General features: G+C 41.4%; 1 protein-coding gene across 2 annotated transcripts in view; it reads left to right on the top strand.

The window, feature by feature from the left end:
• MSRB3 (methionine sulfoxide reductase B3) overlaps positions 1-13,092 on the top strand; it is a 156,565-nt gene extending 143,473 nt beyond the window's left edge. For both annotated transcript variants that reach the window (XM_060112006.1, XM_060112007.1), the window contains 2 exons: positions 588-685; positions 12,865-13,092. In XM_060112006.1, the coding sequence (XP_059967989.1) occupies positions 588-685; positions 12,865-13,029 (263 nt within the window). In that variant the 3' untranslated portion in view covers positions 13,030-13,092. The remainder of the gene's footprint in view (positions 1-587; positions 686-12,864) is intronic.
• The last annotated feature ends 299 nt before the right edge of the window (positions 13,093-13,391 follow it).

The following is a 13,391-nucleotide window of genomic DNA, read 5'->3' as shown; positions in this document are numbered from 1 at the left end:
CATCAATAGATAGAACCTATGCTTTCCAGATAACCCCTATCCTGAGAAATCAGATTAAGATGGAAAAAACAGAATTAAAAAATATATATTTTAACCATCCAAACTGAGTACTAAAAAAACATGGTTCCTAAAGAAGCATGGAATAGTTGAAAAGTTAACAGCCAGACCAGTTGGATTGTGTTTTGGAAAACATCACACTGTAAAACTCACAGTGCTTCAGGACCATGCCCAGTGACTCTGAAGATAAGAGAGAGAAGAGGAAATGGTGATAGAGAGCTTTATAAGTTCAGGGATGCGCTAAAAAAACTACTGGAAGGTCTAAGAGAGTCTCATGAAACATAAAACCCCAATGCAACTGTAATCTGAATGTGAGGAAAAGGTTATTCTTAAAAAATATAGTTGCATTTTTGCAAAATATATTAACCTTGAGTCTTCGACCTCTTTTTTTTTCAGGTTGAAAAAGTTAAGCATGATTCATATACTAAAGATTTCCGTTCTATGCTTAGTATTTCTTTTAAAATTGCATTCTAACCCAAGGATGTGTCTCTCTCTCCTCTGTTTTGGCTCTTGTGCTTGCTCTGTCCCAGGTTGGCCTTCATTCCACGATGTGATCAGTTCTGATGCAGTCACATTCACAGACGACTTTTCCTATGGGATGCACAGGGTGGAAACCAGCTGCTCTCAGGTCAGTTAATCCCACCTGAAAATCCAAAATGCTGCTTACTCTGCATTGCAAGTACTTTCAAGACTCCTGGTTGTACTAAATATAGCAACAAAGGCCAAGTGACCCATCACAAAAGGGACAAACACAATGAAGTCTCTATCAAGTCCTAATGACATCTCAGTCTTGAGGAGTTTAGCAAGTCCAATTAAATGTCAGTCATTGGCTTCAACACTATTAAACAAAATCATTGGTAAGAAAAATCATCTTCAGTTGACTTAATACAGTGGGGAATGGGCCATTCTTAGGGCATGTGAAGATTTCATCACATGGCCTCACATAATCTGTTTACATAATCCCCCTCTCCCTGCAGTTCCGTGCACTCATTGTTCAGTTATAATACCTCTAATGGTAATGATCCCAACATGGTCAACAAAGACTCCAGAAACAGCTCTCCTTGGGTGGATGTGAGGAGGGAGGTTGGAGAACGGCAGAAGGAAGAGGAAGTTCAGTGGTGGGCTGTGTGAGGGCGGAGAGGGAATGTGTGATAAGGTAATTCCTTCTCTGCTTCTCCCAGGAATAGGCCTATCCTCATTCCCAAGGATGTTCTAGTTAGTTCCTTCCACCCTGCTCTGACTGAATTAGTGCTGGATCTAAGGGGGAAAATGAACGTGTGTTGAGGAGAAGGCAAAAATATAGTTAATCTGTCATCCCAATCAAGAAATTTGAACTTTTGGGGGTTTTGTGCTTAAGCCCAGAGACATAGCCAGAACCTTCTAGTTCTAGAGCAGCTGCACATTAGATAGTCTCTTCTAGTTCTCTAGAACTAGGGCAACTGCACATTTTATTCTAGAGTAGGTAGTCCTGCTCTAATTTGCTTTAAATAAGTGAAATATAAAGTCTGAGTATTGTGGCACTGGAACTCATTGATACTACAGAGTGTTTTGTTGGGGGCTGTCTCTTGTACAGTACATATCAGAGGTAGAGGGGGCACAATCAGGCAGCTGTGATAGCAAAGAGATTGCCACGTGGGCCTCCCTCAGCATTCTTCCACCTGACCATTAACCCCCTTCATCAGGCACATGAGTTTTAGGGGGTAGGTAGCATATTTACTACCAAGTAGGGAAGGAGATTGGTTTGAACCTAACCACCTGATGAATTCCTGTTTTATTTTTTTTTAATAAGGCTGGCAAGTTAACTGTCTTCTAAGTATGAGGACCACTCTCTCCCTTGAAAAGCAGGCTTTATATTTTATCCAAGTCACATTTTCAGTTCACTCGTTTCTCAGATCTGAGTCTGAGCAAGATGGTGGTACTTTTTGATCCTGGGTCTCACCCCCAGAGATTCTAATTTAATTGGTTTGGGTGAGGCCTGAACGTCAACATTCTTAAAAACTCCCCTGGTAAATGTTCACAATAACCTTATGACTAGATACTGTTATCCTCTGTCATTTTACACTTGAGAAAATGGAGGCACAAGGAGTGCAATTACACTTGTGTAGATATCATAGATTGAACTGAGACTTGAATTTGGGCAGTTAGCTCCAGAGCTCTTTATGGTGCTCAGTTGGATAAATAAGTAGATAGAGGGGAGGTAGGTAGATAGATAGATCGATCGATCGATCGATAGATAGATACATGTACCACAAAGAGTCATATTGAAATAAGAAAAAAAAAACCCCAAATCCTCTGATCTCTCAGCAGTTAAATTCAATTCAGTTTTGGATTCAATTGAATTTTTATTGATTTTTGTTATAATTGCCACAGAAGCAAATTGTGAATATCTACCCAGGAATCTAAAATACTTGACAAAAAAGTGAGGTTGGATAGTACACAGTAATTTGTAACTTAGGTACATAGTACTTAGTAAACCTCTCTTAAGGCTAATGGTTGTTTTTTTCTTTCTTTTTTTAAGCTGCCTTAAAGGCTGTTATATGACTGCTACTTTCCTTTTCACTCAGAACCCACTTTCAAACACTGAGTTCTATGAAAATCAAATAAAAAAGGGACAGAAAAGGTGGGGCATAAGATAATACCTTTCCGGGCTTCCCTGGTGGCGCAGTGGTTGAGAGTCTGCCTGCCGATGCAGGGGACACAGGTTTGTGCCCTGGTCCGGGAAGATCCCACATGCCGCTGAGCGGCTGGGCCCGTGAGCCGTGGCCGCTGAGCCTGCGCGTCCGGAGCCTGTGCTCTGCAACGGGAGAGGCCACGGCAGTGAGAGGTCCATGTACGGCAAAAAAAAAAAAAAAAAAAAAAAAAAGATAATACCTTTCCTTCAGGCCCTACTCTGATGTCTTTGTGACTAATTCTTATAATTCACAGTTAGAATATACTTCCTCCTTTCTCTGTGCCAGCCACTGAGGTAACACCAGTAGGAGTCAAGACAAGACCATTAGGAAGACGTCCTACAGTGACCAGAGGAATGAAACCCACAGACTGTGCCCAAATTAGGCAACACTCATAACAGATACCAAGCTAACCCAAGCATAGCTCTCAGCCCTTTGGTTAAAGGCCTAGGTGACTGTTACTATTCTTTGGTCCTTTCCTAACAGCTGGGTGAAGAACTAACATGACTGACCTACTCCATTTCAGCTTCTTTTTCCACCACCTTTATTTCTCACATTAGAAAGTGACCCTTTCTTAAATAAAAGTCTTAAATTTAAAGAGAAGAGGGAGGGATATTTGTTCCATTTCTTTCTTAAATTTAAAGAGAAGAGAGAGGGAAATTTGTTCCATTAACGCATGTGTAAACATGCATGCTTTGAGAAGTAAGTACCACATAGAAAATAATTGGGTTCCAGCCCCAAAGAATATGTTTCTGGACTCTTTCCTGTGCGGACAGAGTGGGCATGTCTGCCCCACAGTGCACTAAGCTAAAGTGTGCTGGGTGTCTTTCCTTTCAGTTTCCTTGTCTTCTAATTTGTGTTTGACACAGACATTTATTTTCCTCTTGTATTACATTTTTCTTTAGTTTTCTCTTGTCCATTTTCTCATTCATCCTTTTTATCTCGACTCGAGGGGAAAAAACTGATTTAATGGTTTCCATACCAGAGTAACCACTTGTATCTTACTTCCTAGTTTCTCACCCTTAACACTATTTTTCATTATCAGTTTATCTTCTTTTACCTTCTATTCTTTCAGTTTAGGTAGTCTCTTCTCCTACTTGCAACTTCTCCCATCTTTTTTTTTTTTTTTTCTTTTAAACTTTTGTATGGTGACATGGTATGGCAAAATTGTCTGGTTTGCTTCTCCTCTTTCTAAAATTCTTGTTGTATTTTGAATTCACATGGTTTGTCCTTTCTCTGGACTGCATTGCATGAAAGGGGTTTGTGTTATGAAGAATCTATTAGATGTTTTCAGTATATTAGAGACATTCTCAGTTGGACATGGTATGTGGAGTGCTTCTTTCCTTATGGTAAAGATGGAGCATCCAAACACGTAGACCCTTTTACTGCCAACTTACACAAATAAACTGAGCTTCTGTGGATGGAACCAGTAGACTCAACCTGCTTGCCTGGCAATATGGCGATTTTTTTTTTTTTTTTTGGTGTATGGGTCTCTAATTCTCACTTTAGTACTTAGGATTCTTCTCTTTCTCCTTCTCCTTCTCCCCTCCCCCATCCTCCCCTGCCCCTTCTTCTTCATTGTGATATGGATCACACCATGCAGTGAATTAGGCCTCATATTTGGGTAAGAATTGTAAACACATTGGGAGCCGTACCTACCACCTCATTATACTACACTGTAGTTTTTCCATGTGTCCAGTGACTTCTTCTTTTTTTTTTTTAATTTAATTTATTTATCTTTGGCTGAGTTGGGTCTTCGTTGCTGCGCATGGGCTTTCTCTAGTTGCGGGAATGGGGGCTACTCTTCGTTGCGGTGCACGGGCTTCTCATTGCAGTGGCTTCTCTTGTTGTGGAGCATGGGCTCTAGGTGTGCAGGCTTCAGTAGTTGTGGCACATGGGCTCAGTAGTTGTGGCTCATGAGCTCTAGAGCGCAGGCTCGGTAGTTGTGGCTCGCGGGCTTAGTTGCTTGGCGGCATGTGGGATCTTCCCGGACCAGGGCTCGAACCTGTGACCCCTGCGTTGGCAGGCGGGGTCTTAACCACTGTGCCACCAGGGAAGCCCTTTTTTTTCTTTTAATTTTTTATTGGAGTACAGTTGCTTTACAATGTTGTGTCAGTTTACTGTGCAGCAAAGTGAATCAGCTATGTGTATACATCTATCCCCTCTTTTTTGGATTTCCTTCCCATTTAGGTCACCACAGAGCACTGAGTAGAGCTCCCTGTGCTATACAGTAGGTTCTCATTAGTTATCTATTTTATACACAGTAGCAATAGTGTGTATATGTCAATCTCAGTCTCCCAATTCATCCCATCCCCCCACCCCTTTTCCCCCTTGGTATCCATACGTTTTTTCTCTCCAGTGACTTCTTAGGTAGTAATACTGTAGTAAAATTTTTATTGAGAAAGTTAAGATTTATTTAGTACTGTAATCACTTTTCAGAGAAATATTGCAGTCAGGTCCTTCTAAAAGAATTGCTGTGTAAGAAGCCTAGCTCAGTGCCTGATCTTTAAGTTAACAGCACAGAAAACAAGCAAGGGTAGTAGAGATTCTTCACTGTCTTCCTCAGGATTCCTGCTTGTGGAGGAGATTGGTTACCCTGCTACATTCTGATTTTTGTTGCAACTATATTTGTTTTCTTTTACTGTTCTACCTACTGAGTTGAGGAATTATATTCCAGTTGTCTCTTCCAAAGAGGACCTTTATCTTAAATTTGCCCACTTTGGTGGGCGTATGTATCTTCCCCCTGGCTGTAGCAATTTCCTAACAATTTTCAGTTATAAAGAATTTTTCTTAATTTCGTTTAATTCACATTTTTAGTTAGCGACAAAATATATTGTTTCTATTCCACTTTCACTGACTACTATGAGTGATTGCTTGACAGCTTCTTCCTAATCCTCCAACCCTAGCCTGTTAGGCAACACTGTCAGGAATTTAAATTCAGTGCAAAGAGGTAAGATTTGCATGGTTTAAGCTGTAGTTCAGCGAAGTAAGTCTCTCCTGGAAATACTTGGGGAATTCTTCCTTCTTAGATAAAAATTCTACATCTGCAGCAAATGGGAGACCAATAAATCACTTAACTTTCTGTAATAATCTTTGAGGAAGAACCCTGAGTTTACCCAAGTTGGACTCTATTTATGACTGCAGCTATTACTGCTTGAATCTATGGTAGAGTCCCTTAAGTTTGTTTTAGCTCCTTATTAATTTGTTCTAAGTCAGCCAAATCAACAGAAAGGTAAATATCCACCAATACAAAGTATTTTTCAAGAGTTAAGCAGTTTTGGGGCTTCCCTGTTGGTGGAGTGATTAAGAATCTGCCCGCCAGTGCAGTGGACACTGGTTTGAGCCCTGGTCCAGGAAGATCCCACAGGCCGCAGAGCAACTAAGCCCGTGTGCCACAACTACTGAGCCCGTGTGCCACAACTACTGAAGCTTGCATGCCTAGAGCCCGTGCTCCACAACAAGAGAAGCCACTGAATAAGAAGCCTGCGCACCTCAACAAAGAGCAGCCCCTGCTCACCACAACTAGAGAAAGCCGCGCACAACAACAAAGACCCAATGAAGCCAAAAATAAATAACAAATAAATACAATTAAAAAACAAAAAGAGTTAAGCAGTCTTTGGTAAAACCCCAAACCTTATTAATCTTTTGCAGATGACACCTCATATATTGCTGATGATTAAAGACACCCATGTGTTACAATAGGATTTCAGACTCACAGCCCCTCTTTTTCTTGATCTTTCAGTAAAATCATAATGCTAAACTGGTGACTTCACAATCATTTCCTTGGCAAAATATTAATATCACAAGCACAGAGGAAAAGAGCCCTACTTACACACAAGTGTCTTTGATAATGATGGGAGAAAACAGGATACTACTGGCAAAGTAAATTGCTTTCCTTCTTAAAACTCTTTTCTCCTTCCCATCCTGCCCCACGTGCCCAAGTGTAAAAGCCCTGCTTTGAAACTGCTTCATCTTGTAGATCAAACACTTAAGAGAAAATGATAATAATAAAACCCCAAACATCCTAGGAATAGCTGGGAGAAAACCTTCCAGGACAGTTGGAAATATATCGGTGCAGAAATATGTAACTGTGTTGAATGCACTATTTGTGTTTCTCATGCACACAATTGAGAATTGCAGTCAGATTTTAAGGAATTATGTTAAATTTGATGCTAAATCACTTTTCTTTTTTTTGAGGGGGGTCCTTTCCCTTGGTTCTCTACAGGTTCTTTTTTTTTTTTTTTTTTTTTTTTTTTGCGGTACGCGGGCCTCTCACTGTTGTGGCCTCTCCCGCTGTGGAGCACAGGCTCCGGACGCGCAGGCTCAACGGCCATGGCTCACGGGCCCAGCCGCTCCGCGGCATGTGGGATCCTCCCAGACCGGGGCACAAACCCGTGTCCCCTGCATCGGCAGGCGGACTCCCAACCACTGCGCCACCAGGGAAGCCCTCTACAGGTTCTTTAGTTGCCAGTTTTTCTGAGTGAGAGGCTTAGGTGATAATGGATTCCCGTGGGAATTTAAATTATTTCTTTTGAACAATGCTTATCTCATGCTTCCTCAGAATAAGAGCTGGAATATTCAGTCATAGTTTATATTTTACCTGTAAAAGAAAGAAATACATAACCATTTTAAAACAACTTTCAAAATGCACACCAAAGATCATACCCTGAAATAAATCATTAACAGCAGGTTTCAGAGATTTCTTCATTGGGCAGCCAGTTTGTTTCAGTTACAACCAGGTGTGCTGAGGGATCCCAGCACACTGCCAGCTGGCTGGGGCCAGGATGCGGAGCTTTAGGTGGCTAAAGAAACAGTGCATCTGTGACAACTTTCATTCGTCACCGTAGCCTTCCGCCAGGGGTAGAAGCTGGAAAGAATGGGCTCCATGGGTGTTCCCGTCAGGGAGGAGCCTTCAGGGCTTGTGCACTTTTAAAAGAAACCAGGTACTGGTCTTTTATGGGAGGCTAGGTGTTCCTGGGAGGAAGCAGAAATGGTACTGTGTGGTGAGGCTTCCTTCAGACAAACGGCCTTACAACTTTGCAGGCAACCGGATGGGCATGTATGTGGTGGCACAGATATAAATGAACACCTTGCTCCTCCCTCAGTTACGTGAGCCTGGAGTGAATCTTCCAGAACACCTTGTGCAAGCATGATGAAGCTATCACTATTGTTTCTAGGGCACCATTACCATTTCTGAGGGTTTCCCTACCCCATCACCAACCCAGATACTTATTTACCAATGATCTTTGTTGCCTTTTCCCCACTATAATTCTTCTTCCTCATCCCGCTCCCTTTTTCTGTTGCCTGGGTCTAGAATCTGTGTTTTTCTTATTGAAATGACTTGTTTCATTGATTCAAATGAAACTGCAGGCCGATAACCAACTCAGTCCAACAGATTAAATTACTCTAATTTGGATTTTTTTTTTAATTTTTTTAATTTTTTTAATTTTACAAATTTAATCAGTTATACATATACATATGTTCCCATATCCCCTCCCTTTTGCGTCTCCCTCCCACCCTCCCTATCCCACCCCTCCAGGCGGTCACAAAGCACCAAGCTGATCTCCCTGTGCTATGCGGCTGCTTCCCACTAGCTATCTACCTTATGTTTGGTAGTGTATATATGTCCATGCCGCTCTTTCACTTTGTCACAGCTTACCCTTCCCCCTCCCCATATCCTCAAGTCCATGCTCTAGTAGGTCTGTGTCTTTATTCCTGTCTTACCGCTATGTTCTTGATGACATTTTTTTCTTAAATTCCATATATATGTGTCAGCATAAAGTATTTGTCTTTCTCTTTCTGACTTACTTCACTCTGTATGACAGACTCTAGCTCCATCCACCTCATTACAAATAGCTCAATTTCGTTTCTTTTTATGGCTGAGTAATATTCCATTGTATATATGTGCCACATCTTCTTTACCCATTCATCCGATGATGGACACTTAGGTTGTTTCCATCTCCGGGCTATTGTAAATAGGGCTGCTATGAACATTTTGGTACATGTCTCTTTTTGAATTATGGTTTTCTCAGGGTATATGCCCAGTAGTGGGATTGCTGGGTCATATGGTAGTTCTATTTGTAGTTTTTTAAGGAACCTCCATACTGTTCTCCATAGTGGCTGTACCAGTTCACATTCCCACCAGCAGTGCAAGAGTGTTCCCTTTTTTCCACACCCTCTCCAGCATTTATTGTTTCTGGATTTTTTGATGATGGCCATTCTGACTGGTGTGAGATGATATCTCATTGTAGTTTTGATTTGCATTTCTCTAATGAGTAAAGATGTTGAGCATCCTTTCATGTGTTTGTTGGCAGTCTGTATATCTTCTGTGGAGAAATGTCTATTTAGGTCTTCTGCCCATTTTTGGATTGGGTTGTTTGTTTTTTTGCTATTGAGCTGCATGAGCTGCTTATAAATTTTGGAGATTAATCCTTTGTCAGTTGCTTCATTTGCAAATATTTTCTCCCATTCTGAGGGTTGTCTTTTGGTCTTGTTTATGGTTTCCTTTGCTGTGCAAAAGCTTTGAAGTTTCATTAGGTCCCATGTGTTTATTTTTGTCTTTATTTCCATTTCTCTAGGAGGTGGGTCAAAAAAGATCTTGCTGTGATTTATGTCATAGAGTGTTCTGCCTATGTTTTCCTCTAGGAGTTTGATAGTGTCTGGCCTTACATTTAGGTCTTTAATCCATTTTGAGCTTATTTTTGTGTATGGTGTTAGGGAGTGATCTAATCTCATACTTTTACATGTCCCTGTCCAGTTTTCCCAGCACCACTTATTGAAGAGACTGTCCTTTCTCCACTGTACATTCCTGCCTCCTTTATCAAAGATAAGGTGACCATATGTCCGTGGGTTTATCTCTGGGCTTTCTATCCTGTTCCATTGATCTATCTTTCTGTTTTTGTGCCAGTACCATACTGTCTTGATTACTGTAGCTTTGTAGTATAGTCTGAAGTCAGGGAGCCTGATTCCTCCAGCTCCATTTTTCGTTCTCAAGATTGCTTTGGCTATTCGGGGTCTTTTGTGTTTCCATACAAATTGTGAAATTTTTTGTTCTAGCTCTGTGAAAAATGCCATTGGTAGTTTGATAGGGATTGCATTGAATCTGTAGATTGCTTTGGGTAGTAGAGTCATTTTCACAATGTTGATTCTTCCAATCCAAGAACATGGTACATCTCTCCATCTATTTGTATCATCTTTAATTTCTTTCATCAGTGTCTTATAATTTTCTGCATACAGGTCTTTTGTCTCCTTAGGTAGGTTTATTCCTAGATATTTTATTCTTTTTGTTGCAATGGTAAATGGGAGTGTTTCCTTGATTTCACTTTCAGATTTTTCATCATTAGTATATAGGAATGCCAGAGATTTCTGTGCATTAATTTTGTATCCTGCAACTTTACCAAATTCATTGATTAGCTCTAGTAGTTTTCTGGTAGCATCTTTAGGATTCTCTATGTATAGTATCATGTCATCTGCAAACAGTGACAGCTTTACTTCTTCTTTTCCCATTTGGATTCCTTTTATTTCCTTTTCTTCTCTGATTGCTGTGGCTAAAACTTCCAAAACTATGTTGAATAAGAGTGGTGAGAGTGGGCAACCTTGTCTTGTTCCTGATCTTAGTGGAAATGGTTTCAGTTTTTCACCATTGAGGACGATGCTGGCTGTGGGTTTGTCATATATGGCCTTTATTATGTTGAGGAAAGTTCCCTCTATGCCTACTTTCTGCAGGGTTTTTATCATAAATGGGTGTTGAATTTTGTCAAAAGCTTTCTCTGCATCTATTGAGATGATCATATGGTTTTTCTCCTTCAGTTTGTTAATATGGTGTATCACGTTGATTGATTTGCGTATATTGAAGAATCCTTGCATTCCTCATTCTTTTTAAAAAATGCTTTGGGAAATGAATGATTTGGGAAATTAATACTACAAAATGGCTTCAAGTATACCATTGCTATGCTTTATTTTTGTAGTAAGGTAAAGAGAACTGTTTTCTAAATATGCTCAAGATGATTAATAAAGGCAGTATCATTTATTTTTGCCCAGAGAGCTGTATTCTCTCATTAAAAAAAAAGAAAAACCAAAAAAACTATCTGAGGCTTTTATGTGAAAACTCCACCTCTCAGATGCCAGGTGATTGAAGAGCCAGAGCTGCACATGAGATCAATAATTGTGCACACGTACTGGTCACCGAGAGCACCAGTTCCTGTTGGCCTGCACGCTGACTCTTTTGGCAGGCAGAAGTAGGTGCTTTCCTGTGTCCGTTGGGTAAGCATGTGTATTTTTACTGGTGCATCTTAGCTGCTGATGCCTGAAAATTTGGTCTCCATTGTTTATAGAAAGGAAAAGCAATCTGAGCTGTCAGCCTTGATATTACCTAAACCTGCATAAAATGTGGTAAAATAATGCAAGATTTGTTTTTTAGGCCTGTTTCATATTTTCCAGGCAACAGATCAAATCAGTTCAGGGTTCATTTTTAGTTCTTTAATAAGCTGACACAGTATGTTGGCAGTAAAAATAAGAATGCACTTTTACCATGGAAGTGCCCTATAGTTGAAGTTGCTATTTGTGCTATTCATTAATAACTAGAGAACCCTCGAAAATTGAATTTAGTACTTTCTATGGGGAAACTGAGATTCTGGTTCTTTCCACTGTAATGAGCACCATCCCTCACTTCTCTCTCATCGTCTCCTGTTTTCCTTCCTTGCAATGTGTAAGTGTTTTATACACCAAACAAGCACAGTGAGAAGAATTAATCAACCATCTGTACGTCTCTTCTCTCACTTTCTTGCCTAAGTCTTGACTCCTCCATCTGCTTGAGATGCTCTCCCCTGGATATCCGCTCCTTCACTTCCTCCAGGTTCTTATCCCAAAGCCAGCCCGGAAAAAACCACCTTACCTAAAAAATGTCAGCCCCCAACCTGACAATCTGTGTCACTTTCTGGTTTTCGTTTTCATTTTTGTTTTGCTCCTTAGCATTTATTTCCACCTACTGTGCTTTACAGTCCCATATTTCCTTTGTATTGTCTGTCTCCCCCACTGGAATGTAAGCTCCATGAGGCTACTGCCTCTACCTCCAGAGTCTGGGACAGTGCCTGGCATGTAGCAGATGCTCCATAAATATTTGTGAAATGAATGAACGGGGTCATTTGCCCCAAGCTTTGGTTTCTTTGTTATGCGACGAACGATGTGTTTTCGCAGCCTGTTTGAATGTGAAGCACTAACGTCCCCATACCCTTCAGCCCCGTCCCTGCTGAGGAGGGTGGGGGACAGGTAAGTGTGGCCTGTGCTCATGTCTCCTGGAGCCGAATCCAGCAGCAGACTGGTTAGTGCGGGCTCTGGTCAGTGAGCCAGGCTTTTTGGAGATGCTTTCTCTGGGCTGGATTTCTCTTAACACCGTCATAACCAACCATCCCTCCTTCTGCCTCTGTCTGGACTCTCTGCCTCTCCTCCTTCCCCAGCTTTTTGGATAGTCAGTAGCATGGAATGAGCTCGACAGCTTATTCCTTCTCCACATGTCCCAGTTTGTGCAGGTAAAGCAGCCCGCATGGCACTCCACCTGTTGGAGGCCAGAAAAACCGATTGCGTGGACTAGTGACGTTTCCATGTGCCCCACTGCAGTCTTGGTGACTGTGACATAAATCTGTTGAGTCTTGCTATTGCTTTGCTGCGTTCCAAGAACATCCAATGCTTGTCTGATGTTAAGTTTTACTGCCCATGAAAGCAAACGTCACCTCCGTCATGGCCGGTTAAACAGTATCTTTTACAGTGGACTTCTGCATATCTGAAAGCCACCCATCCAAAGCCAAAAGCAGTGCCAGAGGTCCAGATAAAGGGTCAACTCAATTCATAAAACTACTGCAGTCATTTTTCAGCTGGCTGAGTGGCTTCACAGATCAGAAGATACAGTGGCTCCTAAATGATTTCTGATATGCACAATTCTAGTGCTTTTTATTCTCAGCATGTGGTGCAAAACCTGCCAGAAATCATCTTTGCAGCTATTGACAGGCGGATTAGAAATCATCCATGATGGCTTCCATCATTTCTCTACAGGCCGGTCATCCATTTAAACTGCTGAATGTGAGTTCCCCTCAAAGCCGGCTTTGTAGACGCTGTTGACTTACATTTTGCCCTTCTCTTGCAGTGCGGTGCTCACCTCGGGCACATTTTTGACGACGGACCTCGTCCAACTGGCAAAAGATACTGCATAAACTCTGCGTCCTTGTCTTTCACACCTGCAGAGATCAGCGACGCCAGTGGGGACAGCGCAGTGGGCAGCCCGGCCCAGGGCGACAAGACAGAGCTGTAGAGGAGTTGATGGAAACAAGTGTACTTAATGCACAGCTTATTAAAACGAATTCGAGAGCGTCTATCTCAGATATATTTTTTCAAAAATAGAAGAGCAATTTTATGCTACTGATATTTTTCTTCCTTTGCTTAAACAGAGGCCCTGGCCATCAATGCATTTTGCTGTTGACTAGATCGGGAACTGTTTGTATCTTTAGTGAACCTCAGAGGTAGCTTTGTGAAACTTCTTCACAAGCCACTTACATAGCATTTGGCATTACTTTCTTCGCCTACATAGCTTCTTTCGATTTTTTTTCTCCTTGCTTAATAGGCAGAAGGTGCTTGGTCTTCAGACATGAAAATCAAGATCTCCTCTGCAGTGCG

This window comes from Mesoplodon densirostris, chromosome 11, assembly GCF_025265405.1.
Source record: "Mesoplodon densirostris isolate mMesDen1 chromosome 11, mMesDen1 primary haplotype, whole genome shotgun sequence".
NCBI lineage: Eukaryota > Metazoa > Chordata > Mammalia > Artiodactyla > Ziphiidae > Mesoplodon > Mesoplodon densirostris.
Note: the sequence above shows the minus strand (reverse complement) of the source record. Positions and strands in the feature narration are given on the sequence as shown.